The sequence below is a fragment of the Micromys minutus genome (assembly GCF_963924665.1).
Source record: "Micromys minutus genome assembly, chromosome: 4".
Taxonomy (NCBI): domain Eukaryota; kingdom Metazoa; phylum Chordata; class Mammalia; order Rodentia; family Muridae; genus Micromys; species Micromys minutus.
In genome coordinates this window covers 16,939,643-16,963,466 of record NC_137973.1, presented here as the reverse complement: position 1 = coordinate 16,963,466, position 23,824 = coordinate 16,939,643, and the positions used below count along the sequence as shown (strand labels likewise).

The 23,824-nt window shown below is 40.2% G+C and overlaps 1 protein-coding gene across 1 annotated transcript in view; it reads left to right on the top strand.

The window, feature by feature from the left end:
• The window catches only part of RXFP1 (relaxin family peptide receptor 1), a gene marked incomplete at both ends in the record, with an annotated part of 114,735 nt that overhangs the window by 36,012 nt on the left and 54,899 nt on the right, over positions 1-23,824 (top strand). The window contains one exon of the mRNA XM_080916567.1: positions 5,514-5,651. Coding sequence (XP_080772693.1) covers positions 5,514-5,651 — 138 coding nt within the window. The remainder of the gene's footprint in view (positions 1-5,513; positions 5,652-23,824) is intronic.

Here is a 23,824-nt window from a genome sequence, read left to right as displayed (position 1 = left end):
TAAAAAGACTTTTATCCTAAATTGGTAAGTTCTGTGTCAGCTTGACAATTTAAATTTCTAAATTAGCATTAATCTAATAAAATACTAATTATATTCTAATTATAACAAAATATCTAAGGCTTTTGATATATATATATATATATATATATATTCTGATATATATATATAATCATAATGTTAAGGAAATAGGCTATTTTCAGGGCACTGTTGCTGTGGTAAATGTTCATGTGTTACTGTTCCACACCTCCTACCTCACTGCTTCTGACCTGTGTGGTCCATGAGCCACAAAGCTACAGAGCCACGGTCTGTGAGCCACCCAGCATGGCAACCCGCCACAATTCCCTTGGTGGGTTGTTACCTTGCAAGGCATACATACCTCAATTCTGAGGCAGGCTTGGTTCACCCCGCCATCACGCTTTCTCTTGAACTCAATTAAGTCAACATATGAGAGAACACAGCACACAATATCTATAATTCAATTGACAAGATATAAATTTCCCATCTAGAAAACACAAAATCCTTTTAAAATATATTAGTAACTTGTGTCTATATACAGAAAAGAATTTTAGCAGCTGCCTCCATCTTCTCCCTCTCTCCCACTTTGGCTCCTTCCTCTGCTCCTCAAACTTTGTCTCCGCCCATCCTTTCCTCTCATCCTCACTTTATCCTGGACCTGCCTTCCTGCATAATGACATCATCTTCACACTGTCATTGAAAATCTGTATTCGCCAATTAACATAAATTTAAATTTAAGAGATAAGCTGTAAACTGGGAATTTATCTCAGTAGCAGATTGTATGTTCAGCATTCCAGAGGCCTGGGATTAACCTTGGTACCGTCAACAATGAAAAGATTATTAAATCTATTTTTGATAGTATACATCTTTTTAATTTTATTGGATATTCTCTGTATTTACATTTCAAATGTTATACCCTTCCCACCACTCCCCTCTCTCCTCCCCCTTAACTTGTTTTCGTAAAGGTGCTCCCTCTCCCAATCATCCTCTCCACCTCAGTGCCTTGGCTGATGATGATGTTGTTCTTCCCATGAGGGAGCAAATCTTTAAGCTATTTCAGTCCTTTTTCTAGCTCTTTCATTGGGGTCCCTGTGTTCAGTCTAATGTTTAGCTGCAAGTGTTCTCATCTGTATCTGTATGACTCTGGGAGAACCTCTGAGGAGACATCCATGTCTGGTTCCTGCCAGTAAACACTTCTTGGCATCAGCAATAGTGCTTGGGTTTGGTGGCTGCATGTGGGGTGGTTCTCCAGGTGAGGCAGTCTCTGTAGCTCTTTTCTTTACTTCCTGCTCCTCTATTTGGCCTTATATTTCCTCCCCTGTTCTGTTCTCCTTTCTAAGAAGGATTGAGGCATCCACATTCTGGTCTTCCTTCTTTGAGCTTCATAAATTCTGTGGATGGTTTCTTGGGTATTCCAAGATTTTTTTTTGAGGGTTGGGGGGCTAGTATCTGCTTATGAGTGAGTACATACCATGAGTTTTCTTTTGTGAATGGGTTACCTCATTCAGGATGATAGCTTCAAGTTAAATCCATTTGCCAAGGAATTTCATGAACTCGTTTTTCATAGCTGAATAGTACTACACTGTGTATATGTACCACACTTTCTGTATTCATTCCTCTGTTGAGGGACATCTTGGTTCTTTCCAGCTTCTGGCTATTATAAATAAGACTGCTATGAACATTGTTAGCATGTGTCCTTGTTAAATACTGAAGCTACTTTTGGATATATGGCCAGGAGTGGTATAGCTGGGCCCTCAGGTAGTACTATATCCAATTTTCTGAAAAACTGCCAGACTGATTTCAAGAGTGGTTACATGAGTTTACAATCCCACCAACAGTGGAGAAATGTTCCTCTTTCTCTATATCCATGCCAGCATCTGCTGTCACCTGAGTTTTTGATCTTAGCCATTCTAACTTGTGTGAGGTGGAATCTTAGAGTTGCTTTGATTTGAATTTCCCTGATGACTAGGGATGTTGAGAATTTTAGGTTCTTCTCAGCCATTCGTTCATTAAGAAGTCTCTGTGTAGCTCTGTACCCTGTTTTTTAATAGGAACCTTTGATTCTCTAGGGAATAGCTTCTTGATTTTCTTGTGTATACTGGGTATTAGCCCTCTATCAGATGTAGGATTGGTAAAGATCTTTCCCAATCTACTGGTTGCCATTTTGTCCTTTTGACAGTGTCCTTGGCATTACAGAAGTTTTGCAATTTTATGAGGTCCCATTTGTTGATTCTTGATCTTAGAGCATAAGCCATTGATTTTCTGTTCAGGAAAATTTCCCCTGTGCCTATGTATTCTAAGCTCTTCCTTGCTTTCTGTTCTAATAGTTTCAGTGTACCTGGTTTTATGTGGAGGTCTTTGATCTACTTGGACTTGGAGCTTTGTACAAGAAGATAAGAAAAAATTGATTTTCATTCTTCTGCATGCTGACTGCCAGTTGAACCAGCACTATTTGTTGAAGAGTCTGTCCTTTTTCCATTGAATGATTTTAGCTCCTTTGTCAAAGATCAAGTGACCATAGGTGTGTGGGTTCATTTCTGGGTCTTCGAAGATCATCAAATCATAGTTGTCACTAAAGCAAATGACTCAGAATATCAAAACAGCATCATGAACATACAACCATGTTCATCCAGCTAAAACTTTAAGCAGTTGCTGTAGCTGGATATCCACAATTTGTTGTCAAAGACTTTTATTTTTAATCTTGATCTTTAAAGTTCAGTTTGTAAAGCTTAATTAAGAAGTTATTAAAAAAATCAATGTCAACAGGAATGTGCTTTTGATATCTCTGTTCTAGGATCCACAACCCTTAGTTTCTAACGTGGTTTAATTAATAGTTGGAGGAAATGATGAGCTGATGAATTTTATGATAACTCCCCACGTGAAAACACTATTCACAGAACAATGTATGACACAGGGGTTACAATTCCTCTGCCAGATTTCTCCTGGGGATGGGGGCTGGAGGCTGCAGATGCATGTGTGTACATCCATATGGGAGAATGCACATGAGTGCAGGTACCCACAGAGGTCAGTTGTATCTCCCTGCAGCTGGGGTTATAAGCAGTTGTGAGCCTCCCAACATGGCTGCCTGGAACCAAACTCAGGCCCTCTGTAACGACAACGTGCTCATAGCCACAAAGCCATCTCTCCAGGTCCTAGAGTCTAGTTTTATATCACAACAGTACAATCATGGTGAATACACATTTACATCTTTGCCAAAATCTCATTTGTCAAGACCAAGAATGAGCTATGCTGTAAAGGACTGTCAGTAACGTGTGTCCATTGTATAACAAATGGACCACTCTAATGGAGGACTCTGATGGTGGAAGAGGTTCTGCTTGTGTGGGTATGAAAAAAAAAAAAAAAAAAAAAAAAACCATAAAGGAAAGTACCCTCTACTTTATTTTGCTGTGCAACAAAAAAAAAAAAAAAAAAAAAAAAAAAAACTGGTTCTGAATAATAAAATCTACTTTACCCTCATATGTGGTTACCCTTCAAAGTCGGAACAGGGTAAACAAACATTCTCAAGTATCTGGACCTTCCTATTCTTTCACTAGCTTCAAGACAAAGGCACGAAGTTCCTGTGTTTGCTCCATACACTCTCTTCCAAGTGTCTATGGGCAAGTGTTACTCCTCATGTCTGCATCTCTAATGCTCCTATTCAGCATGACCTGAAGGGGCAAACAATGTCAGGAACTTTGTTACAGTGTTTCTTTCTCCTATCATCATAAGATGAAAAACACACACACATAGGAGGATTTGATAACCAAATTATAATGGCCTTTGGTTAACTGCTTTTGGTTTAACTTGGGGTCTAGAAGGAGCAAATGTGCCCAACTCTTTGAAGTTCCGAAGTTCCCATAGTCCTCTTTGTTTTATTATGTGCTCATAGGGCTGTAGTCATTTCATTTTAAATTGGTTTGGGACATTCAGAACACATTATCTCCTTAAAACATGATTTCAAATTGTAACTAATTTTCTATCAATCGATAAATGAATATTTACCCTAGGATGAGTATAATCTCACCTAGAAGCAAGACATTCTGAGGCAGGAATTCCAGCTAGACTGTACTCTAGCTCTCCAAAGAAAGGGTTAAGAGAGAGGATGGGGGGGGTGTCCCAGGAACTGCCAAAGGGATGAAACTGGGAAGCACAGCTGGAAAGGGAGATGGGTTCCTGCTTCTCCAAAAGGTGGTGTGATGGGAGTGAATCTGACACTGAGTAAGAAAGCGGCATGTCCCATGTCCAGGCTCAGGTGACGAATGGAACCGAGAGGGAATGTGCCACTTGTCTCCTCGCAGCCCATCATATCCTAAGAGACTGAGTAAAGATGCAGTCTGGCCCCTTGGCTGTCCCAGCTCTTTCCACTGTCTCTTCCACCTGTGTGTGTGAAATGTGAGTTCGGTCCAGGCTATAACTCCATCGTCTTTTAGCTGGATCGCCACAGTCTCCTCAGCAGCCGTCTAGAGCTCACACTTGCCCTCTGACCACACCCCAGCAACCAAAAGAATGTTAGGAAAGCTCATGCCCTCCCTAACTGAAGGGCCAGGTCCACCTTCTGTTTCACTTGCATTTTAAATAAAGCCCGAGGTCTTCTCCCTTATCTGCCTCCTCAGCTTCAGCTTAGGCCACACATGCCTGCTCACTGTGCCCCTCAGAACCTCATTAAACTACCTGATCCTCAGCCCAAACCTACTCACCATACACACCCCTGCTCACCTCCTCTCACACCCCTACCTCCTCCTGCTGTGCTGGTTCTTCTTTTGTTTTCCTCTCAGTTTACTCAGACCCATTTCTCAGAGGCCCACCGTACAGATCCCAGCAGTTGTGCCCACGAGAGCTCAGGGTTTATTTCTTGGTACGCCTCTCTGTTGGGAATCATTTATTGTCTTTTGTTATTCAGTTGTGTCTTTCCAACGGAGAACAGTCCTTGCCAGGACGGCAGTTGGGTGTTAGCCAAAGTCCCGGCACCATCTTGCCAGGGCCTCACACTTAGGATCATTCGCTATAAAAATGAGCAGGTGGCACACGCTTCCCGATGCCCTCGACTCAGAGCTGCCTTGACTGTGAGTCCATAGGAAAGATACAGTAAATTCTTGATTTCAAAAACAAACAAAACTGAACGTTTCCTATAGACGAGAGGAACAGATGAAGTTAAAGTATGAACATCCCTTAGTGAAAAGGAGAGCTAATGAAACATCGCCAGAGTTGGGAGCTGGAAACAAGGTTTAGTGGTAGAATGTTTGCCTAGCAAGCAGTAGGTCATAGGTTCAATCCTCACCACGTTGGCACTGGAAGATCCTAGGAAAGGAAGCTAATAAGAGCTTCCCACTGAGGCAGAACTCTGAAAAGCATCCATGTCCCTAGTGATAGCAATGTTAGGTTTCTACGCTAACCAGACCAAGGGACACACATGTGGGAGCTGCGGCTGGGCCTGCCTTGGGTGCTGAGCTTGTATTAACCTTTCCAGCTGTCATGTTGCTCTCTCTCTCTTTCCCCAGTCACACTTGGAAGTGCACAGGATGTCAGTTGTCCCCTTGGCTCCTTCCCCTGTGGGAACATCACCAAGTGCCTGCCTCAGTTGCTTCACTGCAATGGCGTGGATGACTGTGGGAACCAAGCTGATGAGGACAACTGTGGTGAGTGAGGAGCTGAGTCACTGCCCGCTCTAACTAGAGCGAGAACTCAGAGAACACGTTGACAAACAGTCGGTTCGCTTCAGTATCTGCTCTATTTGCTTTGCCTGTTTGCTATTTTGAAATAAGATCTACCTTAAAGCCCAGGCTGGCCTGGAGCTCACTAAGAAACTCAGGCTGACATATCAAAACAATCCTCCTGCCTCTGCTTCCCAGGTGCTGTTATTACAGTGACCAGACGCCATATCCAATGCCCGCAGGTTTTCTTAATTTTTTTTAATGTTATCTCCAATATTTCAGAAATGGAGTTACTTGGCACAGTTAAGTGTTTTAAGCCAAGAAGCCTGCAAAGTTCATGTCTTTGAGGCTCAATGGTGTCAAAGTGGAAATATGGTCTCCAGAGACTGAACCTAGGAACCAAATTAACCAATTAGGCAGACTTTTTAGAGTACTTCTTGACCTCTGTGTGCCTTAGTTTTTTTTTTTTTTTTTTTTTTTTTTTTTTTTTTTTTTTTTTGTAAGGGGGTTTAGTTATTGTGCCTCAACTGTGAGACTTTAGGGAGATTAAGTAGTAAAGATCCAGAAGGTGGCAGGCATACGAACAGGACTCACAACATGTTAGATACTATTGTTCTGTTCGGTACAGATGGGAGGAAACGTGAAAAGGCATGAAAACAAAAGTAGGTACATGGGACTTCCGTGTCCCGGCAACAACCTGCCCCTTGGCCTTACAAGGCCAATGAGTGAGGCTGTTCACCAAGTAGAATATTTAGAAAACCAGCAGTTGAGATTGTTGTTCAAAGTTCTGAAACTTTAAAATGCAAATTTATCAAAACAAATGTATCCAGCACGAAAGCCGGCCCACTGTAAAACTAATCTGTTAATTGACACACAAGTTGAGAATGTTCTCAGGGCTGGAGAGATGGCTCAACGGTTAAGAGCACTGACTGTTCTTCCAGAGAGCCTGAGTTCAAGTCCCAGCAGCCACGTGGTGGCTCACGACTGTCTGTAAAAGGATTCGATGCCCTCTTCTGCTGAGTCTGAAGACAGCTACAGTGCACTCACATACATACAATACGGATATTCTCACTTGTGGGGAAATACAGTAGTATTTTTTAGGTGACAGAAATATACGTACACCACTAACATTGGAAGCACTGTATAAATGATGAGCCTAGGGGGAGGTCTTGCTGACCCAACTCTGGACATTAAGTTTGTACAATGCACCACCCTGAATGAATTAAGCCTTTTTATTTATTTATTTATTTTACAAATAAAATTAGAGGGAGACAAAGCTTTAAAACTCCACTGTGGGTAAGCAAAGTTTCACCCAGCTTACGTTGTAAGACTGATGCTTGAGCCTAAGAGAAATGGGTCATTTCTTGACAGTGAATCTTGTAATCACAAACAAAACTAAGTCATCTTCCTAAGGGGTACAAAGTAACTCTTTTCACCCAACGTCTACATATGGGGATGCCCAGGGCAGTAGCCAAGTCTGTACAGTGCTAACAATGCCCTCACCTTCACTTCCTAAACCTCCTCCGGCTGAGCATCTTGCCTGGGCTAAGGTGCCAATAGCAAGATGTACTTTCCAGCCTCAGGTTTCTATGGTTTGGTTTGGTTTGGTTTGGTCTGGTCTGGTCTGGTCTGGTCTGGTTTGGTTTGGTTTTAGTACCTTCCCCTGGCTATATTTCAGAACTGTCTGGAACACTTGCTCTATATTGGTAGACACTTAAACCGATCAGTGAGAACTACTCTTCCCTTTGAGTTAGAGGGTAGCAAACGTTTTAAATAACAGCATTTGTTAAAATGCCTGAATATTGCACAGTTCTTGAAGATTAAAACATAGTGGTGGTCTGCAGGCTGCCAACCACTTGTCTCTGCCCCTGTTGATTGTTTGGACACAGTCCTAGGCAAAGTCCCATCAAGTGGAATGCTTCCAGGAAGCAGAAGCTCAGAGGCTGTCTCAAATTCACCCACTGAAACAGGTCTTTGGCATGAAGGAAACTAACTTTGGTGGAAACTTTGAAGGGACCAGACTGGAAAATGATAATAGTAAGTAACAGTCCGTGTGAATAATAAGAACTTCGTCAGGTGCTTTCCTCGGACCCCTCAGGCAGCAGCTCAAACAAAGACAATAAGGTATTTGATACAGCTGACTCAGCCTCCAAGATGTCTACTCCATGACGGTATGGTAGGTGGTGAGCAACGCCCCTTCTCTACTTCGGAAAATGGCAATAAAAGAGAACCTGTGGCCACAGGTTGCTAACAGAATTTAATGAAGGCTGGAGACAGGCTTAGCAATTAAGACCACTTACTACTCTTGCCGAGGACCCAAGTTCGGTTCCCAGTACCCATAGTGGGTGACTCAGAAATCTCTAACTCCAGCTCCAGAGGGACTTCCTCCAAGGGTAAAACAAACAAACACATACAAACAGAGGGGATGGAGGGAGAGGGAGGGGAAGTTTAACATAAGATAAATACAAAGCATTTGCCCCACCCCCAAGTTAATGCTACCCTCTAACATGTTAAAATGTTAACTCTGATCAATCCTCTAATGTCTGAGCATGTGCAGTTGCCGGCTGTCCAGGCTAGAGCAGGCTGGACTGCTCAGGAAGAGTAGCGGAATGTCACACCACCTGTCCAGTCAGGTGATAAAAACTAGAAACCTGAGTTATTTCTGACTCCTGTTGTTCCAACTTCCTTTGCCAGCTGGGCCTTTTCTTCCTCTTCTTCTTTTCCAGGTATCTGGATAATTTATGCTAGCTACCAAGGCTGCTCATTTTTAAGACATTCATATTTAAATTCTTGCTAATGCTAATTAAATTAAACTAGAAATTTTGTCTTTTCAGAATATATAAACTTCATGCATATTTGATGGTATTAGACTATATATACATATATATGGTCAATAATTTTTAAAATGATCATTCTCAATAAAAAGTGTATCATCAAATAAAACATCCTTTTTTATGTGGAAGAGAACGTTTTTCCTTAAGAAAGAATTCAAGGTAAAACTTAACTCAAAATGCCTACATTCAGGAAGCAGAAGCAGACAGGTCTTTGTGAAATGGGATCCAGACTGATCTGTAGTTGTCATGACTGACTACAGTTATCCATTTGACAGGACCCAGCATCATCTGGGAGGCAAACGTCTGGGAACACCTGTGAGGGGCTTCTAGCTGGGGTTTACTGAGGTGAGATCACCCATCCTAAACATGCAAAGCACCTTCCCATGTCTGAAGCTCCAAATGAATAAGGAGGAAGTGAGCCATGTGCACGTGCCAGTCTCTCTCTTCCCTACACATAATTACAATGCGACCTGCTTCTCAGACCCCTGCTGCCCATTCCTGCCTCAATTGGATCGTACCCTCAAATTGTGAGCAAGAAGAAACCCTTCGTTCTTTAAGTCACTTTTGTTAGACATTTCGTCATAGCAATGAACATTAAAGAGAACTAATACAGGCCCTTGAGGGATTGGCTTAGCGTAAGAGCACTTGCTGCTCTTCCAGAGGACCAGAGTTCAATCCTAGCACCTACCTGGAGGATAACAACGGCCTGTAATTCCAGCTTCAGGAAATCTGCTTTTCCTTCTGGACCCACACACATACACATAACATTTTTTTAGAAAGTAGGTGCCAGGAAGTGACACCTTTGCTGTGATTAGCATGACCCCTGGTTTATAGGCTTTTAAAACAGTTTTGTGGGAGGAATGCAGACCAGTTTGCAAGTGCAGGGTTAGGAAGTCGTGGACCACTGTGAGCAGAGCTTAAGTGGCTGTTCTGATGGGAGGTTAAGAGACCAGAATGCCAAGGGAAAGGTGAACGGTGGAGACCCAGTTCCAAGAGTCTTTGAAAGAACAAGGCTAGTATTCGCTCTGGAAGAGATTTTGACTCCATTCTGCCTGTGCCCCGGTCTTAACTGTGATCACACCTCTAAGATGTCCAGGTATGTTCATGTCAGAGTGGTCAGGAAGAACTTCATCATTGTCTGTAGAGAGAGAAGATTTAAAAGAAAAAAAAAAAAAAAACCGAGGAGTTCTGCTGAACTCCAAAGTGATGGACTTTTTGGTGAGCAAAGACTCAGATGAACCTGTGGCATGACTACTCCTCACTCCCTTGCTCAGATCTATAGGGAAAGAGAGAAGAAAGACACAGAAACTGAATCCAGCAAGGAAAGGAGTGTCAGCATATTTGAGGTGATGGGCTAAATGTAGCAGATGAACTTTAGCACATAAATAGATACAAAATAAACATCATGTTCTGCAATGGAACAATAGGAAATGTGCCCTGGACAAGATCCTACCTAGCAAAGCTTCCAACGTGTAAAACACAAATTAATTTGGACGGAAAGAGCATAAACTAAGAATACTCAGTTCTTTGTTCCAAAGCAATCCCTTGAAGAAGAATTACCTCAGCCTCAACGGCACACAGCCATGGCTATAGTTTAAGAGAGCCAGACTACACCTGGAGCTGGCAGCCAAATTTGGCAGCAGCATCTGTGTGGTGCTGACAAGGAAGCATCTGTGTGGTGCTGACAAGAATAAGGGAGTCATGTGGGCTGGCAGCAAGATCCTAAAAAGTGGATCGAGCCATCCAACCTGTGCCAGGGTTGAAGTCCCCATAAGGAGACTGAAAAATGGTTCAGTTGCACGAAGTTGGAAAGGTAAAGCCTACATTGCAGTAGAGATTCCAAGATGCTGGAGGTGCCACCAAGGAAAGCTGCAGGCACGAGAAAGAATATGTATGCTGCAGGTAGCAGAGCTGGAGAAACAAGGCTAATACAGCCCTTTGGAGCCCAGATGATTTGGTCGAAAGTCCTAGTTGCCAAATAGTAAGCTGCAGGATTTGTTGTTTTCCCTCCTGGGTTTTTGTCTGATTTGGTTTGCCCTTCTTAGTTAGGGTTTTACTGCTGTGAACAGACACCATGACCAAGGCAACTCCTATAAGGACATTATTTAATTGGGGCTGGCTTACAGGTTTAACAGTTCAGTCTATTATCATCAAGGTGGGAGCATGGAAGCATCCAGGCAGACCTGATGCAGGTGGAGCTGAGGATTCAACATCTTCATGTGAAGACTGCTAGTGGAAGACTGACTTCTAGGCAGCTAAGAGGTTGTAAGCCCACACACACAGTGACACACCTTCTCCAAAAAGGACATAACCTCCTAATAGTGCCACTCCCTGGGCCAAGCATATACAAGCCATCACACCTTCGCTTTCTATATCCTCATTCTTTCTTGTTGGAATGGAAATGTTTAGTCTATACCACTGTATATTAAAGGTGGGCATTGTTGTCTATCTTTATAATAAGAGGTCATAGTTAAGAGATTGTCTTGAGTCTCACACAAGACTTGGATTTGGGACTTTTAAGCCATCTTGGAACTGTTTCTAAAAAATGGCTTAGAGGTTAAGAGTACTGAGTGCTCTTCCAGAGGCCCTGAGTTCAATTCCCAGCTACCACATGGTGGCCCATAATCATCTGCAATGGGATCCAATGTTCTCTTCTGGTGTGTCTGAAAGATAGCTACAGTGTACTCATAAACATAAAATAAATAAATATATAACAATTATGGGGGACTTTTGTAATTGGACTAGATTATTTTTTCATAAGCCTATGGGTACCAAAAAACAGGAGTGGCTTCAAATTGATATATTTGTGTGTCAAGCTTACAAGAGATAGATTTGCAGTAGTTAACCCTGATTGTCAACCTGAAAAAAATCTAGAATTACCAAAGAGGGCAATTTCTAGGCACATCTGTGAGGCAGTTTTTAGACTGAGGTAGGAAGACATACCCCAGCTATGTGGACACCATAACATGGGCTGGGGCCCCAAACTGAATAAAATGGAGAAAGCAAACTAAACACAAGCATTCATCTTTGTCTGAGTTCTCACTGTAGTTCCAAGGTGACCAGCGCCCTCAGTCTTCGGACATGATTCCCACACCAAGATTCACTCCCTTGAACTGTGAGACAAAGTACACTCTCCTTCTTTAAGCTATTTTTATTGGGAATTTCATCCCAACAGTAAAAAGAATAGCAAACACAATAACCAAGTCTCAAGAATGAAACACCTGATACAAAATCATTAAAACATTATTAAACCAGTGAATATTTTCATGGGCATGATTCAAGCCTAAGTAATAATAATAATACATTTATAACCTTTCAGTTGGGGTTAAAGATGGGAAATAATCCCATCTTTCTAAAAATTTAAGAAATGTAAAGATTATGCATGTAATGTAAAACTTAGATCAGACAATTACTGTCTAGTTAATGTTTAATTACAATTAGACATTTTTAATTATTTAGAGAGAAAAACTTACTTCTCCAAGTTCACATATTTAACAGTTTCTGTACTTTATGCCATGTGTCACTAATCTAGTTTTCATCTCTCCTGAGACTTTTCATAAACACATTATGAGTACAGGCCAAGCAAACCTTCAAAGTCATCAGAGCAGAATTTGGTGTGTCAGTTGCAAAGCAGACAAACCTTTCCTTTTTGAGACAGAATGATCAGACGTTTGGGAGGACATGTCTTGGTAAACACCAAGGGAATTTGACTACAACATGTTGATGGGTCTCATGCAGAAATCACGTTCTGGTCATTTCAAACGGGGTGCCAACCCGGAAGTGAATGTGTAAAGTTAAAATAGCATCAAATTCCTGAGTGAGGGCTGGAGGGAAACTCAGTTGTAGCTGTTGTCTAACATGTTCAAGGTCCTAGTATCCAGTACCTTGTGTGTGTGTATGTGTGTGTGTGTGTTTCAGATCTTATATATATATATATATATATATATATATATATATATATATATATATATATATATATATATATATATATATGTATATATGTTTGTATGTACATATGTTTGTATGCATGTATGTATGTAGATGATCAATTAACCACAACTAGATGTCCACTTGAAAGACTTCTGCATGCCCAACATTTCTTCATGTTTTCTAAGCTGAGACAATACACAAAGCCACCCCCCACTTCAGCTACAACATCTCATTCCAAGGTATGCTGCTCCCTCTACTATGGAGATCAGACAAGCAAAATCATCATGCCTGTCCTTGCTAGATTTGCTCTTTGAACATCTCTTGTCTTGTCTACATCTCTGCAGCCATTTAGTCATCCACTGAAATGAATGAAGACATATGAGTCTGTTTCTACACTAGCATTTCTGTAAGCCATAGAAGAAATGGGATGAGTCCTCTCCCGATATGTCTGTAATGGTATACAGTAGGGAGACGGTATTTAACAAAGTTGTGTGTCCTCCTGGAACCTAAGAATATGACCTTATTCACAATCAGAGTCTCTTAAAATACAATAAAGACAAGGACCAAGACCATGCTCAGATTTAATCATTAGGCTAGACCCCTAAGCCAATGAGAGTGCCCTTGCAAGAAAGAGAAAATGACTACAGAGGTGTAGTAGCCATGGGCAGAAAGAGCCAAAGGCTAGAGTTTTGCCAGCACATTAGAAATAAGCAAAAGCCCAAAGGGGCAAGAGAAGCTCTAGAACCTGGGAGAATGAGGAACCCTGCTGACACCTTGAGTTTATAAGCTGGCATCTAAAACCATGAGATATTACATTTCTATTGTTTCAAGCCACCAGACTGACGCAATTTGTCCACAGGGGACACAAAACAGGAAAAGTTCGTCCTTCAGTAAAACTGAATCCCAGTCCAGATAAACACAATCTGGATCCTGGACACTGTTTCTAATGAGTCAACCTTATACCTTACTGCATGTAGCAGAAACTCCCTGGAGATAAGTTCTCTTCATGCATAGCTGCCCTAAACTTAAAAGACATTTTTTTCTGAATACTCTACATTTTTGATGGGATGATTAGTCATACACAGCCACATGAGAGGCACAGGATAGGAATAGAGAAGAATATTCCTTACATTTATAGAGACAAGAGGCAGAGGTCCCCACGCAGAGCACCCAGGAAAGACATCAAATGATTAGGAAACAGACAGAAGAAAGGAAAAGCCTTAGACCAGAGTCTTTGATGAGAGCGCCATTGAAAAAGAAAAGCAAACTGAACAAGCTACGGTTGAATAACTTCAAAGGACTCCATGTGGCCTAACAAGTGGTCCTTGGATGTCTCTGGTCTCCTTGTTCCTAGGCTTAGATGTTTCAAGCAAAGAAAGTTGTCTTCCTGTGCCCTTGGACCAAATAGATGAGCTACTTTGGTAGATCATTGTTGTTTCACATGTAATTGGACGAAATATATTTTTTATTTTTAGATGGTCATGAACCTTTCTCACAGCAGTGGGAGTTTTTGTTTGTTTGTTTGTTTGTTTTCTTTTTTGGTTTGTTATTTTTGGTTTTGGTATTGTTTGTTTGTTTTTGTTTGTTTGTTTGTTCTCTTTGAGAACTATCTGGACCTTGGCTAGCCAGCTGTCCCCAGCCAGAAAGGTTAGTTGCATAACCTTACTGGGCACATGCACACAAAAAATTAGTATGTAGTACCACAGGTCTTTGTGAGTTTAGTTGTGAATTCCCTGCCTTCCTGCTCACAAGCACACACACAAAAGTTATCAGAAACCAAAAGTCAGCTTTGAAGGCAGAGCAATGTGCTTCCCCAGGGAAGCTACCAGCAAAGACAGGGGTGATTCCTTATGGAATTTTTATTGTAGTTGTGTGATAGCTTCCTGGTCCTATAACCATCCCCTAAGAAAATTCATTACTAAGCCTACAAAGATGAAAGGTTTATTCTTTCTGATTTTTAATTAGATACTCTGTATTTATATTTGAGATGTTATCCCTCCCACACTGTTCCCGTCCCCCCTCCCCCTTCATTTGACTTCACAAAGGTGCACTCCCTTCTAATCACCCTCTCCACACCATTGCCTTGACAATCCCCTACATTGGGAAAACATGCCCTCCCTGGACAAAAGTCTTTTCTCATATTGATGCTAGACACTGGTATCTTCAGCTACATATGCAACTGGATCAATAGGTCTCTCAATGTGTGCTCAAAGGTTGGTGTTTTAGTCCATGGGAGTTTTAGAGGGTTTGGTAGGTTGATAATGTTGTTCTTCCTGTGAGTTTGCAACTCCTTTTAGCTCCTTTAGTCCTTTCTTTTGTATCCTCATCCCCATGTTCAGTCCGATGGTTAGCTACAAGCATGCTCAGTTGTGTTTATATTACTCTGACATAGTCCCTGAGGAGGCATCTCTATCTGGTTCCTGCCAGTAAGTACTTCTTGGCATCATATAGTGTTTGGATTTGGTGGCTGCATATGTGGTGAATCCCTGGGTGAGGCAGCTTCTAACTGATCTTTTCTTCAATCTCTGCTCCTCTATTTGACCTTGCATTTCCTCCCATGAGTGTTTTGTTTTCCCTTCTAAGAAGGACTGAGACATCCACCTTTTAGTCTTCCTTCTCTTTGAGCTTCATTATACCTTTGAATTGTTTCTTGTGTATTCAGAGACTTCTGGGGCTAGTATCCAATAATTAGTGACTGCATATCATGTGTGTTCTTTTGTGAATGGGTTACCTCACTGAGGATGATAGTCTCTAGTTCCTTCCATTTGCCTAAGAATTTCATGAAGTCATTGTTTCTAATAGCTGAGTAGTACTCCATTGTGGAAATGTACCAACTTTCTATTTCCATTCCTCTGTTGAAGGATATCTGGGTTCTTTCCAGCTCTGGCTATTATAAATAAGGCTCTATAAGCATGTGGAGCACAAGTCTTTGTTATATGTTGGAGCACCTTTGGGGTATATGCCCAGGAGTGGAATAGCTGGGTTTTCAGGTAGTACTATGTCTAGTTTTCTGGTGAACCACCAGACTGGTTTCTAGAGTGGTTGTACCAGCTTACAACCTCACCAAGAGTGAATGAGTGTTCCTCTTTCTCCACATTCTCACCAGCATCTGCTGTCACCTGAGTTTTTGATCTTAGCCATTCTAAGTGGTATGAGATGGATCTCGGTGTTGTTTTGATTTGCATTTTGCTGATGACTAGGAATGTTGAGCATTTCCTTAGGTTTTTCCAAGCCATACGATAGTCCTCAACTGATAATTCTTTGTGAAGCTCTGTACTCTACTTTTAATAAGATTATTTGATTCTCTAGAGTCTAGCTTCTTGAGTTCTTTGTATATATTGGATACAAGCCCTCAATTAGATGTAGGATTGGTAAAAATTCTTTCCCAATCTGTTGAATGCCTTTTTGTCTTCTTGACAGTGTCTTCAGCCTTATAGAAGCTTTGCAATTTCATGAGGTCCCATTTGTCAATTCTTGATCTCAGAACATAAGCCTCTGGGGTTCTGTTCAGAAAATTTTGCCCTGTGCCTATGTGTTCTAAGCTCTTCCCTATTTTCTCTTCTAATAGTTTCAGTGTACCTGGTTTTATGTGGAGGTCTTTGATCCACTTGGACTTGAGCTTTGTACAAAAAAATAAGAAAGTACCAATTTGCATTCTTCTGCATGCTGACTGGCAGTTTTTAGCTCCTTTGTCAAAGAACAAATGATCATAGGTGTGTGGGTTCATTTCGGGGTCTTCAGTTCTATTCCATTGATGTACCTGCTTGTCGCTCTACCAATACCATGCAGTGTTTATCACAATAGCTTTGTAATATAGCTTGAGATCAGAGATGGTGCTTTCCCCAGACGCTTTTTTTATTGTTAAGAATAGATTTCGCTATTCTAGGTTTTTTTGTTATTTCAGATGAATTTGAAAATTGCTCTTTTCAACACTATGAAAAATTGAGTTGGATTTTTGATGGAGATTGCATTGAATCTCTAGATTGCTTTTGGCTAGATGGCCATTTTTACAATGTTGATCCTTCCAGTCCAAGAGCATGAGAGATCTTTCTATCTTCTGAGATCTTCTTCAATTTCCTTCTTAGGAGTCTTGAAGTTCTTGTCATACAGATCCTTTATTTGCTTGGTTAGAGTATTTTGTAATCTTTGTAACTTTTGTTTAGGGTGTCAATTCTCTAATTTCTTTCTTAGCCTGTTTATCCTTTGAGTAGAGGAAGCTGGTTGATTTGTTTGAGTTAATTTTATATCCAGCAACTTTGCTGAAGTTGTTTATCAGATGTAAAAGTTCTCTGTTGAAATTTTTCAGGTCACTAAAGTGTACTATCATATCATCTGCAAATAGTGATATTTTGACTTCTTCCTTTTCAATGTGTATCCCTTTGACTTCTTTTTTGTTGTCTAATTGCTCTGTCCAGGACTTCCAGTACTATATTGAATAGGTAGGGGGAGAGTGGGCAGCCTTGTTTAGTCCCTGATTTTAGTGGTATTGCTTCAGGTTTCTCTCCATTTAGTTTCATGTTGGCTGCTGGTTTGCTGTATATTACTTTTACTGTGTTTAGGTATGGGCCTTGGATTCCTGTTCTTTCAAAGACTTTTATTATGAAGGGCTGTTGAATTTTGTCAAATGCTTTCTCAGCATCTAGCGAGATGCTCATGTGATTTTTTTCTTTGAGTTTGTTTATATGGTGGAATACATTGATGGGTTTCCATATATTGAAAACTATCCCTGCATCCCTGGGATAAAGTCTACTTGATCATAGTATAATTGTTATGATGTGTTCTTAGATTCAGTTTGCAAGAATTTTATTGAGTATTTTTGGGTCAATGTTCATGAGGGAGATTGGTCTGAAGTTCTCTATTTTTTGTAATGTCTTTGTGTGGTTTACGTATGAGAGTAATTGTGACTTCGAAGAATGAGTTGGATAGTGTTCCTTTAGTTTCTATTTTGTGGAATAGTTTGAAAAGTATTGGTATTAAGTCTTCTGTAAAAGTCTGATAAAATTCTGCACTAAACTTATCTGGTCCTGGGCTTTTTGGTTTGGAGGCTTTTGATGACTGCTTCTATTTCTTTAAGTGTTATGGGACTGTTTAGATGGTTTATCTGATCCTGATTTAATTTTGGTATCTGGTATCTGTCTAGGAATTTGTTCATTTCCTCCAGATTTTCCAGTTTTGTTGAGTATAAGCTTTTGTAGTAGGATCTGATAATATCTTGAATTTCCTCAGTTTCTGTTGTTATGTCTCCTTTTTCATTTCTGATTTTGTTAATTTGAATAAACTCTCTCTGCCCTCTAGTTAGTCTGACTATTTATTGATCTTGTCGACTTTCTCAAAGAACCAGCTACTGATTTTGTTTATTCTTTGTATAGTTCTTTTTGTCTCTATTTGGTTGATTTCTGCTCTGGGTTTGATTATTTCCTGCTGTCTACTCCTTTTGGGTGTATTTGCTTCCTTTTGTTCTAGAGCTTTCAGGTGTGCTGTCAAGCTGCTAGTGTATGCTCTCGCCAGTTTCATTTTGGAGGCATTCAGAGCTATGAGTTTTCCTCTTAGTACTGCCTTCATTGCATCTCGTAAGTTTGGGTATGTAGTGCTGTCGTTTTCATTAAATTCTAAACAATCCTTTATTTTTTCTTTATTTCTTCCCTGACCATGTTATCATTGAGCAGAACAAAGTTCAGCTTCCATGTGTATATGGGCTTTTTGTTGTTTTTGTTGTTATTATTAAAGACAAGAATTAGTCCGTGGTAATCTGATAGGATGCATGGGAGTATTTTGATCTTCTTGTATGTGTTGAGTCCTGTTTTGTAACCAACTATATGGTCAATTTTGGAAAAGGTACCATGGGGTACTGAGAAGAAAGTGTATTCTTCTGTTTTAGGATGAAATGTCCTGTAGATATCTCTTAATTCCAATTGGTTCATAACCTCTTCTAATTTCGCTGTGTCTCTGTTCGGTTTCTGCTTCCATGATCTGTCTATTGATTAGAATGGGGTGTTGAAATCTCCCACTATTATTGTGTGTGGTGCAATATATGCTTTGAACTTTAGTAGGATTTCTTTGATGTATGTGGGTGCCCTTGTATTTGGAGCATAGATGTTCAAGATTGAGAGTTCATCTTGATAGATTTTTCCTGTGATGAGTAAAATGTGTCATTCCTTATCTTTTTTGATAACTTTTGGTTAAAAATCTATTTTATTACATATTAGAGTAGCTACTCCAGTTTGATTTCTGGGACCATTTTCTTGGAAGGTTTTTTCTTAGCCTTTTACTCTGAGGTAGTGTTTATCCTTGTCTCTGGGATGAGTTTCCTATATGCAGCAAAATTCTGGATCCTGTTTACAAATCCAGTCTGATAGTCTATGTCTTTTTATTGGGGAATTAAGTCTGTTCATGTTAAGAGACATTACATGATTAGTTAATAATAAGAGAATAGTGATTGTTGTTTCCTCTTATTTTTGTGGTTAGAGGTAGAATTATGTTTGTGTGCTTTTCTTCTTTTGGTTTTCTTGCTTGATTTTTTTTTTTTTTTGCTTTCCCTTGGGTGTAGTTTGCTCCTTGTGTTAGATTTTTTCCATCTATTATCCTTTGTAGGGCTGGATTTGTGGTCAGATATTGTGTAAATTTGGGGTTTTTTTTCCTGGAATATCTTGGTTTCTCCATTTATGGTAATTTAGAGTTTTACTGGATATAGTAACCTGGGCTGGCATTTGTGTTCTCTTAGGGTCTGTATGATGTCTGTTCAGGATCTTCTAGATTTTATAGTCTCTGTTGAAAAGTCTGTTGTAATTCTGATTGGTCTGCCTTTATATGTTACTTGTAATTTTTCCATTACAGCTTTTAGGTTTCTTTCTTTGTTTTGAACATTTGGTGTTTTGACTACTATGTGTCAGGAGTTTTTTGTTTGTTTGTTTGTTTTTTGTTTTTTCTTTTTGTTTTGTTTTTTTTCTTGTCCAATCTATTTAGAGTTCTGTAGCCTTCTTGCATGTTCATGGTCATCTAGTTCTTAAGGGTAAGGAACTTTTCTTCTATGATTTTGTTGAAGATATTTATTGTGCCTTTTAGTGAAAAGTCTTTGCCCTCTTCTATACCTATTTTCCTTAGGTTTGGTCTTCTCATTGTGTCCTGGATCTCCTGGACATTTTGGGTTAGGAGCTTTTTGGCTTTTGTATTTTCTCTGACTATGTGTCAATGTTTTCTATCTTGTCTTCTGCTCCTGAAATCTTCTCTTCCATCTCTTGTTGTCTGTTGGTGATGCTTGCATCTATGACTCCTGAATCCTCTTTTAGGTTTTCTATCTCCAGGGTTGTCTCTTGTGATTTATTTTATTTATTTATTTTTTTTTTTAAAAAGAGGGATACATATACAGATTTTAAAGGCATTTTGGCATAACATAATATAAATATTTTTGTCAGTACTTAATTCTTTTAGAGGTTTGATAACATGCATTGAAATCCCACTAGTTACCATAAGCATGAAGTACATGTAGGACAGAACATAACATGGAAACAGATTAAGCCTAATGATCTGTAAATACCAAAAATTGCCACAAGGCTATTATCTTAGCTCTTGGATTATTAATGATTTGAGGTCCAGGTGTACTACACTCTGAGAGGGTGCAATTTTTTTTCCCCAAGAAGGACTGAGGCTTTCTTTCTTTCTTTCTTTCTTTCTTCTTTTTTTTTTTTTTTTTTTTTTTTTTTTTTTTTTTTTTTTTTTTTTTGGCCTTTGTTTTTCTTGAGCTTCATATAATCTGTGAGTTGTTTCTGGGATGTTCAGAGCTTTCTAGCATTAGTATCCAATTATCAGTGGCTGCATATTATGTCTGTTCTTTTGTGACTGAGTTACCTCATTCAGGATGATATTCTTTAGATGCATCCATTTTCTTAGGAATTTCATAAAGTCATTGTTTCTGATAGCTGTAAATATACCACAATTTTTGTATCCATTCATCTACTGAAGGACATCTGGGTTCTTTCCAGCTTCTGGCTATTATAAATAGGGCTGCTATGAACATTGTGGTGCATGTATGTGTCTTTGTGATTTCTTTATTGTTTCTATTTCCGTTTTAAATTTCTTCACCTGTTTGGTTGTGTTTTCCTTTAGTTCTTTGAGTAATTTTTGTGTTTTCTCTTTAAGGTCTTCTATTTGTTTATGTATTTTCTCCTGTAATTGTTTAAGGGAGTTATTCACAAGCTTCTCAAAGATCTTCATCATCATGAAGTATGATTTCAAGGCTAAGTCTTGTTTTTCTGGTGTATTGGGATATCCACTACTTGCTGTGGTGGGAGAGCTGGGTTCTGATGTTGCCAGGTTGTCTTGGTTTCCATTGCTTAGGTTCTTTCGCTTTTCTCTTGCCATCTTGTTATCTGTAATTATAAGTGATCTTCTTATCTCTGACTAGAGCCTGTCTCTCCTGTGGGTCTGAGGGCCCATGGGCTCAGGAAAGAGATTGCTTCTGGGTGTTTGGTTCTTTGCGGGCAGCCAGTGAGTTCTGATGGCCATGACTTTGTTCTGTCTCTGTGGGCTCAGGTAGGAAAGCACTTGAGAGGTTGTTCTGGGAGCTCCACTGTCTGGGGGCAGGTCCTGAGTCCTTTTGGTGGCCACCCGGACATCTCTCATTCTGGAAAGAACCTGATCCCAGCATACACCACCCTATCTTCCCTCTGTGAGTTCCAGAAGTTTCCTCCTGGGACAGCCGGTAGGGTGTGTGACAGGCTCCCTGTGGGCTGAGGTGGGAGAGCACTTGCAAAGCTGTTCTGGTGCATGTGAGTCCTGAGTCTTGATGGAGGTCTGAGAATTTTATTTTGACTCACAGATTGGTCACATACCAGTTGGACCCAGACCAGCCCATGGGTTCTTGTCCATGACTGATGGACCAGGCAGAGGCACATAGCAGAGCAGAAAGTAAAACACAAAAAGAAAGGAATGATGGCCCTCTTCCAGGCTACATCCCCAAACATCTATAGACTTCTAACTAGGCTCCACCACATAAAAATTCCATTACCAGTACTATTAGGACCAAGCCTTGACACGTGGAGCTTTGGGAAATAGGCAACACTTGGAACTCAGCAAGCTCTTTGCAGATTTTACTTTAAGTCTTTCTCCTTTGTGCCTCCCTCTACACATGAATTGTTAATAACACACTTTATTTGCCAATATCCCTATGCTCTAGAGATCACATATTTGAATAGCTTTCTTATGTTTCTTCTTACTCTCTTGGCAGTATTTGATGTTATCTAATAAGAGGTATAAATAAATTATCTCCTATGCCTGGGTACTTTTGTGTGTCAGACACAATATAAGTCCTTCATATGATTCCTTGCATTTCATCCTCACTGTAGTTAGATATATTAGAATATATCCATTCTATAAATAAAGAAAATGGAAATGCAGAAAGATTATGTAAGTCCCCTGATAACAGTTTCTTCAGAATTTCATCCCAACTGCTCGGCTTGTGTGGTCCCTTCTCATCACTCTGCGCACACTTCAGATAATCAGCCTGTTAACAGATGATGGCTCATCTGGGACTAGAGCTTGGGAAGTTTCAGTTCATGATCACTTTGCCCTTATTGCTTTCAGCCTACAGCAAGGTAGAATGCTGTGACAGGAGCATGTAGTAAGAAAATTGCTTATGGTCAAGAACCCAAAGGGATTAGGGTCCCCTTCAAGGACTATTCTAAGTGGCCTAAAATTTCCAGTTGGTCCCAGTTCTCAAGAGTTTCATCACCTCTGAGTAATGGCATGGGTTAAGGGCCAAAGCTCTATTAGCACATGGACCTATGAGGGACACATATAGAGACACAGAGACTATTAGCACATGGACCTTTGAGGGACACTTATACAAACACAGAGGCTCTATTAGCACATGGACCTTTGAGGGACACATATACAAACACAGAGGCTCTATTAGCACATGGACATTTGAGGGACAATTATACAGACACAGAGGCTCTATTAGCACATGGGCTGTTGAGGGACACATATACAAACACAGAGACTCTATTAGCACATGGACCTTTGAGGGACACATATACAGTCACAGAGGCTCTATTAGCACATGGACGTTTGAGGGACACATATACAAACATAGATGCTTCTTACATTCTGGTTTTGCCTGGATAGAAGAACAGTGCCCATGCTGTTATTTGTTATGTGATAATGATCATATGTAAATTTGCCTTCCAACAAATCTTTTGTTCATAAAATTTAAACTGGATGAAGCCTCCCTTTACATGATATATAAAACATTTAAAAATTTCTAAAGGAAAGTATTTTTAAGTTTCCTCTTAGAAAAGTACTATATTAGGAATTAGCTATATCTCCAAATTTAAAATGGCAGGAATGAGTTGATGTTTTTAACCATAGTTACTAACTATAAAATACTATTCTAAGTGTGTATTTTGTCTCACTTAATCCTGACAATCTTTGAAGAAGGAACGGTTTCAGTATCTCTCAAGTCGGGAAACTGAAGTCTGTACTATGCATGAACTGGGAATGTCAGCTCAAATTCCCAGATGAATAACAATCTTTATTCATGCAAACCTTTCTCTGCACAAAGGTTGTTGCTATTACAAGCTTCCACCCTTCCAAAAGACAGAAACCACTTAAGAGTCTCATCCATTTCCCTTCTATTGGGATTCCAGCTGAGCTCGTGAATGTCTGTGGTGTCAGAATACTATATGGGGTCCACAGGGACAGAGGTCAGACTGGCTGTCACCATGTGAAACCACAGAACCCCCCCCCCCAGATATGCAAGAATCAATCTGGTCTTCTGCCATAAACACCTCTGATTAGTCACTAGCTGTCACAGACACCATCACACCTGCATCCTTAGCCCTCCAGGGATGAAGGGAAACATTTCATTGTTCCTGAGACAGCTGTGCCCCTAGAGAACTTTTGTGATCATGTTGATGATGCTCAGCTGCCATGCCGTTGTAGCCATTCCTACTCTGCTGCTCCAACGTCAAGCCAGGCCCTGCCGCAATTGTCCAATGGTCCCAGGCCACCCTGCTCCAGAATCCAGTGAGGAAAATATGATCCAAGAAATGGAGGACCCTCAAACTGTCCTTTTCTGGCTCAGGTTTGTTGTCTACTTTGTCACCAGAAAAATCTCAAAGCCTCTCTTTAATATACTTGCAAAGTCATTGTCAAAGGTCTGACTTGGGCATCTTAAAATAAAGTTCCAAGAATTTAATCCCTCTGTGAACCTTTGAAATTCTGTATCATCCTTTTTCAGATGACAGAAGTGTAAAAGTCTAGTGCCATAAGACAGGAAAGGGACAGAAAGCAAGACATTTTACAGAAGAAAACCGTTTTAACACCAGAGAGTGTATTTCTGAGGCTGGCTTAGCATTTACTAATCTATGAGAACCAGATAAACAGTGTCTATTTTGG